The 16,393-nt window shown below is 41.0% G+C and overlaps 1 protein-coding gene across 2 annotated transcripts; it reads left to right on the forward strand.

Annotated features, from left to right (window-relative positions):
• The first annotated feature begins 1,032 nt into the window (after positions 1 to 1,032).
• On the forward strand, positions 1,033 to 11,627 carry LOC112248928 (chromaffin granule amine transporter). Of its 2 annotated transcripts, XM_042320828.1 has the most exons (16): positions 1,033 to 1,220; positions 2,409 to 2,577; positions 2,951 to 3,287; positions 3,432 to 3,490; positions 3,681 to 3,764; positions 3,893 to 3,985; positions 4,277 to 4,366; positions 4,875 to 4,918; positions 5,335 to 5,395; positions 5,610 to 5,705; positions 5,799 to 5,877; positions 8,831 to 8,882; positions 8,969 to 9,032; positions 9,120 to 9,239; positions 9,398 to 9,531; positions 10,036 to 11,627. In XM_042320828.1, exons 2-16 carry the CDS (start codon positions 2,451 to 2,453, stop codon positions 10,141 to 10,143), a joined length of 1,548 nt encoding a protein of 515 aa, XP_042176762.1. In that variant the 5' UTR covers positions 1,033 to 1,220; positions 2,409 to 2,450; the 3' UTR covers positions 10,144 to 11,627. The 2 variants fall into 2 exon arrangements, with proteins under 2 accessions (XP_042176762.1, XP_042176763.1); XM_042320829.1 differs by lacking the exon at positions 1,033 to 1,220 and having other exon boundaries at positions 1,579 to 2,577.
• The last annotated feature ends 4,766 nt before the right edge of the window (positions 11,628 to 16,393 follow it).

Genomic DNA, 16,393 nt, shown 5'->3' on the forward strand with positions numbered 1-16,393 from the left:
CCCACCACCTTCAAAGGTGCTTTGAAGTCAGATACAAATCTGATTCCTGGCCAGGTGATTTGTGTCTGAATGGTAAAATCTGATTTGCCCTCAAGTGGTTTATTCATTTTTATTTGGCATATACTGTTGCTTGCTAGCTACTCTGTTGAGAGTTTGACAAGACCATATGGTAGCTAATTATCTTGTTAATTGCTTACAAACAAATGAGTGAATGTTATAGGAAGCTAAACAGCTACCTAGCTAGCTAGTTGACTGACTTGGCTGGCCAAAAATGACTCATCTTATCCTTTGGTGCTTTAAAAGTGTTCTTTGAGCATTCACAGCAACTGGGAAACGTCTATGGCAGGAATTGTTGTCATCTTAGCTTGCTACATAACTTCTGAGTGATGGGAAGCACGAGCACCACCACCAATTAGCCAACACCACTGTGCACACTCCTGTCATTACTATGACTAGCATAGCCATGTCAGCAAATTACCAGTCCTATTTGGTCACTTGTAACGTGATATTTGGACAGTAAGTATTTCAAAACGGATTTGATAAACAAAACTGATTTGAGCATTAAGGCCTGCAGTGTGAACAATTCTTTAGAGAGGCGAGTGGTGTGGATTTCAGGAGTTCTCAAAATCCTTCATTTTCTAATTGGACCAATTTTACACTTTGATGATATGATATTTACATATCAACCAGTGAACAAACAGTGGCTCCAGGTTTTCCAGCAGCAGGTTTGGAGGTGTACACAGTGAGAAGTGGATGTGCTGCCTTTTGTTTACAGTTTACAAGACTCTCTTCCTGGTACGCTGGCATCACAGGAACCTGTTGACAGAGCCAATTGGACAAAGGTGCAATGCAAACAGGCCAGGGGAAAAGACCAGGTTGTTCCACAGTTTGAAAAGGGTTAATGTGGCTGAGATGGCAGATAAAGCTTATTGTGAACAACACCAGCCTCAGGTTATACAGCCCCCCTCCCACCCCCACCCCACCCACCCACCCACCCCTCTCAATAAAGAGCAGCAGATGTAGACAATTACTTCCCCCTGTGACGCAGAGTGAGCTCAGGTCATGGAGTGTGTACAGTATGTGTGCGTGCGTGCATGTGTTTGTGAGGGGGCTGTGACTACCCTATGAAAAAAGGGCAGCCACAAGAGGACTTAAATAGAGCAACAGGAGGATGAGATGACCACTTGTATCCGATGTGGATCTGCAGGATGTATCTGAAGGTAAGAGGTCTTGACTCAGGTCGAATTGGACTTAAGGGATCCTCAATACTTTACTATAGACCTAACTGAAATTGATGAAGGATAAGGCTAATCAATTTTCGAAATGTTAATTATAGTTTGTTCTGTAATCATTAAAGGTGCAAATAATGCATGGAATATGACTCAAAATGAATTGTAATGTTATCCATTGGTTTGTTCCCACCAGTTACGCATGGGCTATATGATGTGTCAATATAGTCATTTTACCTTTATTTAACTAGGCAAGTCAGTTAAGAGCTAATTCTAATTTTCAATGACAGCCTAGGAACAGTGGGTTAATTGCCTGTTCAGGGGTAGAACAACAGATTTGTACCTTGTCAACTTAAGGATTTGAACTTGCAACCTTCCGGTTACTAGTCCACCACTCTAACCACTAGGCTACCCTGCCATAAGATGACTGAAGATAAGGGTAAGCTATTTAGATTTCTCTGCAAACCTAATTTGCAGAAATTAATCCATAATCACCTCTGTTACTGAAAGACATCGTGATTTTCATAGAAGATTGGTACTGTGTGTACTGAGCCCTTTGCACATTTGTTCTTGACTAGCATGTGCTAAAACAAGATATGATGGAGCTGTGCGATCAGACGTTTGTTTAACATATGGACCCGTCCTTATTTACAGTATGTGAGCACCACGGCAGGCAGGCAGGCTGCACTTTACCTTGATCAGAACAGAACACAGCAGACAAGGTTCGGAGAGGGCCCTGGAGGAAGTCTAATCCTATTGCTGAGAGAAAAAAATAAATCCTCGGAGCCAAATGTCTCTCCAGAAATACCATGCCTGACCATCCAGAAAGCAGCCACCAGTTCACTCCATTAGCTACCACATCCCAGCTTATTGAATTGAAACGGATGGTGCATGAGTGGTGGCTGCAGGGCAGGGATAGGTAACGTTGGAGGTAGTACACACAGAGAGATGAGACCCCTTCAGATCATTTACGATTACGGTTTTATATTTTCAGATGAAAAGAGTATACCTGGAGTAGGTTATGTGTAGTTAGTTTAGGACTAACTCAAATGTAGTGGTGTAACGATAATGTACAGACACGGTTGTGGGGACATATTCTTGTGACTAAATTGGTAAACAAATGTTGATGTTGTCAAATATGTTTTAATAATCAGCATATCTGTTTCTCATCCGAAAAAGAGAACTGTTCTGTAGCTATTGTCCCAGGGAACGTGGAGAGCTATGCCACTATTCAACCCCTTGGTGTGGGTGCGGGAGTGGCTGCGACAGAGCAGAGGCTCCTCCAGACTGGTGCTGGTGGTCGTGTGTGTTGCCCTGCTACTGGATAACATGCTGCTCACTGTTGTCGGTGAGTCCAGACAACCCACACACACACATACACACAAACACACACTTTCAAAAGTGCACGTGGCGTGTACCTTAGATCGGGCAGTGACATCTCCATTGAAAAAGGGACATCACACATTTCAATATTTAGCTGCAGGGCTAACAGTGCAGCTAGCGTGACCATGGCAATTGCCTTTACCTGGCCTGACTTCTAGAGCACACAGAGAATAACTTGGTGCGACAGAGAGCAGTGCGACCACATTCCCCCTCATGGAGTAGATCCACTGTGCCTCCCCAGTACTGAGACAAAAGGGTTGACCTCTCTTCCTTCCGCCTGCCTTTTAAAGTCCACAGTCTCCCCCAAACCCAAATGTGTCGTCTCTCCTCTCTCGCAGTGCCCATCATCCCAACGTTTTTATATGCCCTTGACCACCCGACACAAGACCCCTTCATCCAGCCAAGCACACAGAGGCCATCTGAGGAGGGCTTCACATTGGTCTCAGTCCACTCCTTCTACGACAACACTTCCTACAGCCTCAGAGGCTCTGAGAGCAACCTGTCTGAGGCCCTCCTCTTCAACATCTCCAGAAACTCCAGCCAGGTGAAAGGCAGCTCATGCCAGGAGGACAGTGCCTTCTTGGACAAGGAGAATGTTCGTGTGGGACTCCTCTTTGCCTCCAAGGCTCTGGTGCAGCTTCTAGTCAACCCCTTCGTGGGTCCCCTGACCAACAGGTACATGTTCCGGCTCCACAGCAAGTGTTTTGTGTGTGTGACAAAATCACAGCTAGCTAGGACAGTGTTCAATATCTAATTTATTGAAAATGAAGAAATACAATACACACTGGTTCTAATCATATCCTTCTCTTTTTCCCAAAGGGTTGGATATCACATACCAATGTTTGCTGGCTTCATCATCATGTTTGTTTCAACAATAAGTATGTGTGTCTGACACTGACACACACTTCTAACTTGTTACACACAGTTGATAATGAGATATAATTGAGGTAGTGATCTCTAATATACATACCATGACTGTTTCACAACTCCAATGCGTCATCTTTAGATTTGATTTTATCTTACCACAGTGCAGTTATGGTAACGGAGGTTGTGTCTGGTGGTTGTCAGTGTTTGCCTTTTCAGGTACATACGCCTTGTTGTTTTTTGCTCGCTCTCTTCAGGGAATTGGTTCCTCTTTCTCCTCTGTGGCAGGTACTGTGTGTGGGTGTTGTGTTTTGTGTTTCACAATAATATCTTAACTCCACAGTGTTGCAATAGAAATGGAACTATTTTGTCCTAGCATCTTAATTTCTAAGTGAAAAGCATGTCTTCTCCTGTAGGGCTGGGAATGTTGGCCAGTGTGTACACAAATGATGAGGAGAGAGGCGTAGCCATGGGGATCGCTCTGGGTGGATTGGCCATGGGAGTCCTCAGTGAGTTACTCCACTTACTCCCCCTTTCTATGACCCTAGTGTTCCAGTGTGACTCAGTTGGTAGAGCAAGACACTTGTAATGCCCAAGTTTTGGGTCCAATTCCCACTGTGGCCACCCATATGAAAATGTATGTATGCACTACCTACTGTAAGTTGCTTTGGATAAAATCATCTGCTAAATAGCAAATGGTTATGGTGAAATGTGTCTTATGCTACAACATGACAAACTTGAAATCATCAAGTGGAATATATGTAAAATCAGGTACTTTTTCTTGAAAATATCTTTGACAGTTGGAGCGCCATTTGGCAGTGTGATGTATGAATTTGTGGGGAAGACTGCTCCTTTCTTAATCTTGGCTTTCCTTGCAGTATTTGATGGAGGTAATCAAATAAAAATATTTACTTATATTTACTTATAATTTACTTATAATATTATATCAAGAACTGATTTAATCTCAGTGCTATGACTGCATTGACTGTTTCAATACCGTTTATCTGTTACACGTTACATTACAGTGACCTTATTACATTGTAATTATTCCTGTAATTACAGTGTAACAAGTATCGTAATCACTCAGTACTTGTACAGTACGGTCTGTACTTACAATGTACTTACGGTTACTTAGGCTTAGGGTCGGTGCTAAGGTTAGGGTTATGCTTAGTTCAGTGTAATATGAGGAATTACTATATTTGTTTTTACACTGTAATTACAGGAGTAGTTACAGAGTAATAAGGGCACTGTAACGTAAAGTGTTACCAGATTATCTCTTGTGGCTAACAATCAGAATGAACAGTTTAGACAGGCAAGCTGTTTGTATTGTTCGGAGAGGACAAGGTATATTCTAGGAATGTTCCTTAATGCCAACTGACTGACTCTCTAAACACACAGCGTTACAACTTCTTATACTTCAGCCATCAAAGATTTCACCAGGAGTGAGTATACTTTTACCATCTCTTTCGAGATAAAAAAAAAATGTAATACACTCTCAAAATGAACATAACTGACTTGATCAATTCCCAATCACTTAAAATAGTGGGGCTTCATCTCAATTTATCATTCCTTGATTCCTCAAATGCTATGTCCAACCTCCCACCTCCACAAACCATTAGAGAAGAAAGCCTGAGGCGAGGGACGTTGGACCTTCTGTTCCAATACTGTAGAGTAGGAGGTGAGGAGCTAGGATGTGAGGAACCTCAAGATGCACCGAACAGAAGCCATCATTGCATTAAGTTACACATGCTGTCTTATTTTAGAATGTTGACGTTTCACAACTCCCTCACATTAGAAAAAAACAGACATTTTTTCTCTTTCTGTCTCCTCCGGCTTAACATTTCACATTAACTTACAGAATGTGGAGGGCACTCCTTTGCTGACCCTACTGAAGGACCCCTACATTCTCATAAGCGCAGGTGAGACTGGGCCTTGACTGTCAGAATAACAAACCAGAGAAGACGGCTAAACACAGAGGAAGTGTCCCTAATGTCACCCTATTCCCTATTAGTGCACTACTTTTGACCAGGCCTTATGGGTGAAGTAGTGCACTAAATAGGGATTACATTGCCATTTGGGAAGCATACATAGTCATAAAACAGAAGTGAGCTGACCTTGGTGCTTTGGTTTCAGGCTCTCTGTGCTTCGCCAACATGGGAGTTGCCATTCTGGAGCCCACACTTCCCATCTGGATGATGCAGACCATGTGCTCTCCCAAATGGCAGCTTGGTACGTTCCTGTGTTGTCTTTTTCTTTACAATTAATATTTTAGATTGCAATACTCCTTCCTGTGACTGACAGTGATTTGCGTTTGATTTATAGGTATGGCTTTCCTACCAGCAAGCATTTCTTACCTTATTGGCACCAATTTATTTGGTTTGTTGGCTAACAAAATGGGAAGGTAGGTTTTCGTTGATCCCTTCCTGTTAGCTTCTATTTGCTCCTACATACAGTACCAGTCAAAAGTTTGGACACACTTACTCATTCAAGGGTTTTTCTTAATTTTTTACAATTTTCTACATTTTAGAATAATAGTGAAGACATCAAAACTATGAAATAACACATATGGAATCATGTACAAAACACCTGTTAAACAAAGCAAAATATATTTTAGATTTTAGATTCTTCAAAGTTGCCACCTTATGACATGTTGACAGATTTGCACACTCTTGGCATTCTCTCAACAAGCTTCACCTGGAATGCTTTTCCAACTGTCTTGAAGGAGTTTCCACAAATGCTGAGCACTTGGTGGTTGCTTTTTCTTCAATCTGTGGTTCAACTTATCCAAAACCATCTCAATTGTGTTGAGGTTGGGTGATTGTGTAGGCCAGGTTATCTGCTGCAGCACTCCATCACTTTTCTTTTTGGTAAAATAGCACTTACAGAGTCTGGAGGTGTGTTGGGTCATTGTCCTGTTGAAAAACAAATGATAGTCCCACTAAGCTCAATCCAGATGGGATGGCGTATCGCTGTAGAATGCTGTGGTAGCCATGCTGGTTAAGTGTGCCTTGAATTCTAAATTAATCACAGACAGTGTCACCAGCGAAGCACCCCCACACCCTCAGACCTCCTCCTCCATTCTTCCCAGTGGGAACCACACATGCGGAGATCATCCATTCACCTACTCAGCATCTCACAAAGACATGGTGGTTGGAACCAAAAATCTTAAATTTGGACTCATCAGACCAAAGGACAGATTTCTACAGGTCTAATGTCCATTGCTTGTGTTTCTTGACCCAAGCTAGTCTCTTCTTATTATTGGTGTCCTTTAGTAGTGGTTTCTTTTTGACCATGATTTGACCATGAAGGCCTGATTCACACAGTCTCTTCTGAACAGTTGATGTTGAGATATGTCTGTTACTTGAACTCTGTGAAGCATTTATTTGGGCTGCAATTTCTGAGGCTGGTAACTCTGGGTTTTCCTTTCCGGTGGCGGTCCTCATGAGAGCTAGTTTCATCATACCGCCTGATGTTTTTTGCGACTGCACTTGAAGAAACTTTCTTGAATTTTTCCTGATTGACTGATTTCATGTCTTAAAGTAATGAAGGACTGTCATTTTTCTTAGCTTAATTGAGCTGTTCTTGCCTTAATATGGACTTTTTTTAACAACTGATTGGCTCAAACGCATTATGAAGGAAATAAATTCCACATTTAAACTTTTAACAAGGCACGCCTGTTAATTGAAATGCGATCCAGGTGACCACCTCATGGAGCTTGTTGCGAGAATGCCAAGAGTGTGCAAAACTGTCATCAAGGCAAAGGGTGGATACTTTGAAGAATATCAAATATAAAATATAGTAATATTTTGTTTAACAAATGTTCAGTTACTACATGATTCCATATCTTTTTATGGCTGCATTATTGGCAGTATTGAGTAGCTTGGATGAAAAGGTGCCCATTGAAACGGCCAGCTCCTCAGTCTCAGTTGCTAATATATGCATATTATTATTAGTATTGAATAGAGAACACTCTAAAGTGTCCACAACTGTCAAAATATTGTCTGTGAGTATAACAGAACTGATATTGCAGGCGAAACCCTGAGGAAAATCAAAACAGGAAGTGGCTTCTAGTTTGAAAACTCCATGTTCCATAGCCTCCCTTTGCTGGATTTAAAGGGAAATAAACCAGATTCCTTTTTATATCGCTTCCTCAAGGTGTCAACAGTCTTCAGACATAGTTTCAGGCTTACATTTTGAAAAATGAGCCAGACGATAACATCGTGTCAAGTGGTCACATGAGTTTTGCTCGCGCAACAGAATTTGGACAGCCATTGTTTTCCCCTCTCCTACTGTGAAAGACATTTGCGGTTGATATATTATCGATTATATATTTTAAAAACAACCTGAGGATTGATTATAAAAAATGTTTGACATGTTTCTGTGGACATTATGGAAACTATTTGGAATTTTCGTCTGCGTTGTCGTGACCGCTCTTTCCTGTGGATTTCTGAACATAACGCGACAAACAAACGGAGGTATTTTGGATCTAAAATAATCTTTATGGAACAAAAGGAAAATTTGTTGTGTAACTGGGAGTCTCGTGAGTGAAAACATCCGAAGATCATCAAAGGCAAATGATTAATTTGATTGCTTTTCTGATTTTCATGACCGAGCTACCTGATGCTAAGTGTACTTAATGTTTTATTGTGCGATCGAGAAACTTACACAAACGCTTGGATTGCTTTCACTGTAAAGCATCATTTCAAAATCTGACACGACAGGTGGATTAACAAAAGGCTAAGCTGTGTTTTCCTATATTGCACTTGTGATTTCACGAATATAAATATTTATAGTAATATTTATTGTATGTAGCGCTATGCTATTCAGTGGTTGTTGATGACACTTATCCCGATATCGGGATTGCAGCCATAACACGTGTTATTTCACAGTTTTGATGTATTCACTACTATTCTACAATGTAGAAAATAGTCAAAATAAAGAAAACCCCTTGAATGAGTAGGTGTGTCGAAACCTTTGACCGGTAATGTATCAATGATCAATATATAAAAGCATTTCACCATCTCTTTAATGCTAATCACTCAGTAAAGGAGATCTCATGTAAGGCTATAGGGGTTGTGTGTGTGTGTGTGTGTGTGTGTGTGTGTGTGTGTGTGTGTGTGTGTGTGTGTGTGTGTGTGTGTGTGTGTGTGTGTGTGTGTGTGTGTGTGTGTGTGTGTGTGTGTGTGTGTGTGTGTGTGTGTGTGTGTGTGTGTGTGTGTGTGTGTGTGTGTGTGTGTGTGTGTGTGTGTGTGTGTGTGTGTGTGTGTGTGTGTGTGCGTGTGTGTGTGTGTGCGTGCGTGCGTGCGATGAAGTTGATGATTCGCAGTCAGGAGAAGGTATTTTCCTCTCCTCAGGTGGCTGTGCTCCATGATTGGGATGTTTATTGTTGGCATCAGCCTCCTTTGCGTGAGTATTATTTCCTATGCACTTTTTTGGCTCTGCAAGATCACAAGGTAGTTCAATGAATAACCATCATATTTCTTGTCCTATAGGTTCCTTTTGCAAAGAACATCTATGGTCTTATTGGTCCAAATGCAGGCCTGGGGTTTGCTATTGGTGGGTGCCAATGTGTTATATAGAAACCCATATGAATGATGGTCTGAATCACCATTACAACTATGATCTGTATACTGTGTGTATTAGGAATGGTGGACTCCTCTATGATGGCCATAATGGGATACCTGGTGGATATTCGCCATGCCTCGGTCTATGGCAGTGTTTACGCCATAGCTGATGTCGCATTGTGCATGGGTTTTGCCATTGGTGAGTGATCATTCCTTTGTTGTCTGCTTCTACACAAATACAGCAAATACAATAAATCACTTGAATTGTATGACCCAGCCAGGGGTCTCAGCGATTCAACTTTTCCTAGCTTGTCTGACCCAGCACCATCCTCTGTCTCCCGTGTTGTTGTGATCCAGGTCCTTCGATAGGGGGCTCCTTGGTCAGGGCCATTGGATTTCCTTACCTCATGGTATTCATTGGCATCATCAACATCTTCTATGCTCCACTGTGCTTCTTCCTGCGTAATCCTGCCATCAGGGAGGAGAAGATGGTGAGTGGTATTTCCTATTTGCTATCCCCTGGCTCCAGTCATAATCCAGACCCACCAGAATGTCTGGACCAACATGTTCTAACACATCCTAGGAGGTGAGGTTTGCAATCCAATGTGTTTGTATCAGTGCCAGCTAACAGAGAATCAGCCCTCACATATAGTGGGAAGGTGTATTAGCCAAAGGTATAATTGTAGAAAAGATAGTGCCTCTTATTGATGTGGGTCTTTACCGAATAATTATGATCATGGTTTTACAGTTGATGGTCATGCACTTCAAAGATACAGTCATAACAGAAAATAAGGAATAAATTATTAGAAATTAATAATAATAATAATAATATTATAAAATCCAATTAATTATTTAATAATACAAATAGGAGTTTAAGAGTCAAATATGAAAATAAAGATTATTTCCTACTCTTGTAAAATAATTGTATGCCCTGAAATCAGGTACGTTCTTACGGCCCATGACAATCTTTAACAAATGTCTTATGTGTCTTGTAGGCCATCATAGACCAGGAATGCCCTCTGTACAGGAAGAGCTACAACACACAGAAGGAGTGTCGAGAGTTCCCTTTGAGTGACGAGAGCGAGGAGGAAACGGAGGAGTAATATGCTCCAACACACACATTTTTTTTTACAGTGAAAGAGCAGAGGCATTGTTCATAATGCCTTTGAATTGACATGATGTCTAGAAAAGGCATTTTGTTAGCACTTATCTGTATTCAAAGTTTCCTAATGACCTCTGACCTTATTGCTGGAAATAACAAACAATGGCACCTGTGTTTTTAATATGGTATGTATAGGGACAGTAGTGTTTGCATTTTATTGTGTGTATGTGTGTGTGTGTGTGTGTGTGTGTGTGTGTGTGTGTGTGTGTGTGTGTGTGTGTGTGTGTGTGTGTGTGTGTGTGTGTGTGTGTGTGTGTGTGTGTGTGTGTGTGTGTGTGTGTGCGTGTGTGCGTGCGTAACTCTCTGTCAGAGTTCTGTTAATAATTTCACTTAATGTACTAAGAGGTGAAAGGAACACTTGTGCAGGCTCAACAAACATTAAAACCTACTATAAGCTTGAAAATTACGTTTTTACATACATTTGGCATTTGATTGTAGCTAGTTTTATGTTCATTTGTTGAGCCTACCATATGAATCAGTAGCTTTCAATGTTTGAAATATGAACATCAAGATATGTTCAGTGTATCCGGATAATTAATTGGTTTAGATCTAGAATAATGCTTATTCCTAGGCCTATTCCTAATTGCTGAATATAACCTATCCATGATCATGAAAGCGGATTATTTCATTCACATCGCTCGACAAGAGAACAACGCTTGTTCAGAGCTCATAACAGCTCAGAGCTTTTAGTTCAAATGCTGTAACATGTAATATCCTCTCTTCTAGTGTGTCTCCCTGCATCAGCCAATCGGCTGCTGTCTGGTATAGTGCAAGAGCTATCTCGCCTCACCTTTAATTTCCTCTTTGGCTGTAGCAAGGCTCTGTCTCTGTCTGACGGCACCCTATTCACTATGTAGTGCACTACTTTGACCAGGACCCATAGGGCTCTTGTCTAAAGTAGGGCACTATATAGGGAATAGCCTAGGGTGCCATTGGGACACAACCTCTGTGTTGGGTTGGTTTACTTCTAACCAAGGAGTGGAAATTATGAACACAAAGAGGCAAAGATGAGATAAAGAGAGCAAGACTGGCATCATTGTGGCTCAAATGCCTCAAATCTTCTTGGCCCACATAAATAACATATTGCCAGTACAAGCGCATGTGATGCGAAGCAAATTGTCAAAGCCAAAGTATATATTTGATTGCACGTTATAAATGCTAAATTAAGTCTTATTAAATATATCTGGAAAACAAAATAAAAAGTAAAGTACAATGGGTCAAGTGGAACATTCCAGCTTTATACTGAAGTTTGAATAAAGGAAAGTTTCACCAGAAGACTCAAGTGAGAGGCTATTTCAAAATGGTGGAAGTTTTATTTGAGACACCACATTTAATTTTCTTTAATTTTACCTTTATTTAACTAGGCAAGTCAGTTAAGAACAAATTCATATTTTCAATGACTGCCCAGGAACAGTGTGTTAACTGCCTTGTTCAGGGGCAGAGCAACAGTTTTATTGACTTTGTCAGCTCGGGGATTCAATCTTGCAACCTTTTGGTTACCAGTCCAATGCTCTAACCACTAGGCTACCTGCCTGTTTATCTGAACAGTATATTATTTTTCACATTATTTCCTCACTCAATCAATATATTTATGTTTTTATATTGTGTTTTCTCATCAATGATGGTCTTTTCCCATCCTTTGGGGCTGTAAGTTTGGCCAACAGGCAACTCCTAGGCTGTTACTCTGAGATGACGGAATAGGAACCTGTCTGGCTTTCCAGATAAATGTGTGTGATAATTAAACAGAACTGCATCATTCATAGACTGGTACAAGAATGGAGATATCACATGTGAAGTAACCTATCCTGGACATCGTCACTCCCCAAATGAGTCAAATCTGTCATTGTCTTTACTTGTGGTCAAACCAATAGAACACAAATAAAAAAAGGCATTGGGATATGAAGATTTCCATTAAATTTACCAGTAGATGCTATGAAAGTCATCATCAATTGCATTGACACATTTTGGAATTATAACCAAACTTAATCATGCATTGCCAGAAGACATTACTTCTCTTAGATTATTTGACAAAGGGATTTTACTGTTGAGTGTAGAATTAAACATAGCTTTGCGGGGGACAAAATGGCGCCGTAGAGAGAACACAGCGAGCTCTCGTGGCATTCGTAAATTTATATTCTTACATTAATCTCCTAGCTTGAAAAAGTGGTAGAATTGGCTAAATAGGTTACCATATAATGAGTCTTGACGACTATTTCGCAAAAATCTCCGACAACATGCCCAATAGAACTACTAAGAAGTCGACCAAAACCACCACCCCTGTGGATGTGCATGAGGAGCTAGCTAACGTTAGCGAAGCTAACACCATTGCGGATACAGGCACAATGGACCTGATGATTCAAAAGATGACTGATAACATTACTAAAGTGATCGATGCTAAGATAAGAACGGTCTTGGAAGCAATAGCAGGCCATTCAGCTGAAATACAGAGGGTTGTGAAACGTGTTGTTGAGGCGGAAGGAAGAATTGCTGCAGTGGAAACTTCAACTACATCTATGGACGCTAAGATAAAAGCACTTGAGAAACAGGTGCGCGAAATGGTGGAGCACATTGACGACTTGGATAATCGAGGACGCGGATGCAATATTCGTGTAGTGGGACTCCCGGAAAATTCTGAAGGGACAAGTTCAGTAAAATTCTTTGAGGAATGGATCCCTGGCTACCTACAAATGGACAGTAAGGCTGGTCGTGTGAAGCTGGACAGAGCCCATCACTCTCAAGCACCGATACCCGGTCCCAATCAGCGCCCACGGCCGGTGGTTATAAAGTTCCACAACTTCACCGACAAGCAGCGCGTCATGGATGCAGCTAGAAACATCGGCTCTGATGGTAGCCAACATAAAGGTCCAAAGGTCTCATACTTCAATGATTATTCCACAGCGGTTGTACGAAGACGCAAAGCGTTTGATGAGGCGAAGGCTCGACTTTAAGCTGCACCTCCACAGCATTGAATAACTTTGTTTATTTTTGGTTGAATCTGATAATGAAACAGTGGTGTGAGTCCTCACGTACTCCGGCTCAGTAATATTCGTATCTTTATTATTTTTCTTGCTAAAGTAATAGCCACTATAGCTCAGGCTGAGATACGTGTGAATCCATATTGGTGCCCAGGCTGCGTTTTAGGTGGAAGAGCCTCAATCTTCTTCTATTGATTTTCTTTTCCATACATATAAAGGATGAGGCTATTGAGCGGCAATGCGGACTTAAGAGTCTACATTGGAGAGTTGAAATCCCCTGCATGTTAGCTAGTGGGAAAACCCCCTTTTGGATCTTTACATGTTTAATTTTTGGGTTTAGTATAGTTCGAGTTCAGGGTTCATATCGTTTGTTTATGCTCAGTGAGATAGAGGAGAGTTCAACACATGGAAAAAGGTACCACCCCACTTTTACAGTAGGATCCAGTCTGGAAATTGAATGGTCAAGATACAATGGCAGGTAACAGACTGCGTGTATGTACATGGAACATTAGAGGGAGCCATAACCCCATTAAAAGGAAGAAGGTACTGTCTTTTTTGAAAAAAGAAAATATTGATATTGCCCTGTTGCAAGAAACTCATTTGGATGATAAGGAGCACCTGAAATTACAACAAGGGGGGTTTGGTCAAGTGTTTTTCATCATTTACATCCAGAAGTAGAGGTGTAGCAATTCTGGTGAAAAAGAACTTACCACTTAAGGTCTTGAATTGTGTGAAAGATACATTTGGTCACTTTGTTATAATTAATGGTACTTTACAAGGGCAGAACATTTCCATATTGAATATTTACTTCCCCCCTGCTCACCCCCCTAATTTCCTCACTAAGGCATTTCTAGACTCTTCAGAATTAAACTCGGACACTGCTGTGGTTGGAGGAGATTTTAACTGCTTGTTGAACCCCCTTATTGATAAGTTTCCCAGCGGTATAGCTTCAGTCTCTCCTCAAGCTAAGTCACTTAAAGCTATTTGTGATGATCTGGGGTATGCGGATGTCTGGAGAGCTTTTCATCCCTCCATCAGAGAGGTCACTTTTTTCTCTGCACCTCATGGATGTCAGACTAGAATAGATAATTTTTTTATGCCCAGGACGTCTTTGCAGTCTGTTTTATCCGCTAGGATAGGAAGCATAGTCATATCTGATCATGCTGAGGTGATCCTGGACATAAAACTCAACGGGGCATTCAATCGGTCAAGACATTGGAGGTTGAACACAACCATTCTTAAAGACCATACATTCACATCATATTTTATTACAGAGTTTAAAGCATTTTTCTCTATTAACTCTCAATCAACAGATAACCCCTCGCTCCTTTGGGAGACCTGTAAAGCGTATGCCAGGGGTCTGATTAGGTCATACACAGCTACTAAGAGACGGAAAAAGCGGGAAAAGCAAAAAATGTTAGAGGGTGAATTAGGAACTAAAGAGAAGGACTACATTAAAATGCCCACTCCTGCCCTATTAAAGGAAATATCAGTCATTAGATCAACATTAGACTCTCTCCTAACACAGGACGCTGAAAAGAAAATGAGATTTGTCAGGCAAAAGCTATATGAACATAGCGATAAGCCAGGAAAGTACTTGGCATACCTAGCTAAAAAGAGGGCTGACTCTCAGTCAATTGCTACTATTACTGATTCTGATGGTAATCATTTATATGAAAATAAATTGATAAGTGACTCATTTAAGAAATTTTATACAAACCTTTATGCCTCAGAACTGCCAAAGGATGCACCCAAATTAATGGAGAACTTATTTTGTAAGATTGAGCTCCCTACTATCTCCGAAGAGCAGAGGTCCCTCCTTAATGCCCCTATTACCAAGGAAGAGATAATGTTCGCAATTAAGAATCTGCAAAATGGTAAGGCCCCAGGACCAGACAGGTTTTGTAGTGAGTTCTATAAAGAGTTCCATGGCCTGATCCTTGAGCCATTGCGTGATATGTTTAACCACTCATTTTCAAATGACCAACTCCCTCAAACGCTGAGAGAAGCCAACATTTCACTTATTCTCAAAAAGGGAAAATGTCCAGAGTCTTGTTCCTCGTACAGACCAATTTCCCTTCTGAATGTGGATAGAAAATTGCTTTCTAAAATTCTAGCCACAAGATTAGAGGACTCACTGCCACTAATTGTGAAAGGAGACCAAACTGGCTTCATTAGGGGCCGTAAGTCATGCAACAATGTCAGGCGGCTTCTTAATGTAATTCAAGCCTACCAACAAAGTGCTGTGGATGGTCTTGTGCTCTCCCTAGATGCTGAGAAAGCATTTGATTGTGTGGAGTGGTCTTACCTATTATTTGCTCTAAATAAATTTGGTCTGGGGGACAACTTTATAAAATGGGTGAAAGTTTTATATGATGATCCTCAGGCTGCTGTCCTTACTAATGGGCTAAGGTCAAATAGCTTCTCTATACACAGAGGTACCAGACAGGGCTGCCCTTTATCCCCCCTCCTCTTTGCACTCGTTATGGAACCACTGGCCGAGGCCATCAGGGTAACGCCTGCTATACAGAGCCTGCTCATTGGAGATGTTCACCATAAAATAAGCTTGTATGCTGATGATGTCCTGATATTCATCTCTAGTCCCGAGACTTCAATTACATCTCTTATTAATATTATTGAATTATTCAGCGAATTCTCAGGCTACAAGATTAACCTTACTAAGTCAGAGGCTATGCCACTTGGTAGCCTACACTCTGTACCTAATACTTCTCCCCCCTTCCCTTTTAAATGGTCTCCCTCAGGTTTCATGTATCTGGGTATATTTGTAACTCATAAATTCCAGCTAATGTACAAAGCCAATTTTGTTCCCTTGTTTGATACAATAATACAGGATCTGGAGCGCTGGAACTCTCTCCCGATTTCTTGGTTGGGTAGAATATCCCTCTTGAAAATGAACATTTTAACTAGACTACTTTACCCAATCCAAATGATCCCAGTATTACTCTCCAATAAGGTAATAAAGGATGTAAATGGATGGCTAAGTTCCTTTATATGGAGTAAACGCAAGCCAAGACTTAAGATGGCAATATTGCAGCTGCCAAGTTCTATGGGCGGTTTGGACCTGCCCAATATCAGGTTCTATCAATGGTGTGCCCACCTTTGTTATATTTCTGACTGGATCACAAATGATGACTCCTCTATTTGGTTAGACATTGAGACTTCTCTTTCAAAATACCCCTTACAGGATCTTTTATT

This window comes from Oncorhynchus tshawytscha, linkage group LG04 (genome assembly GCF_018296145.1).
Source record: "Oncorhynchus tshawytscha isolate Ot180627B linkage group LG04, Otsh_v2.0, whole genome shotgun sequence".
Classification (NCBI taxonomy): domain Eukaryota; kingdom Metazoa; phylum Chordata; class Actinopteri; order Salmoniformes; family Salmonidae; genus Oncorhynchus; species Oncorhynchus tshawytscha.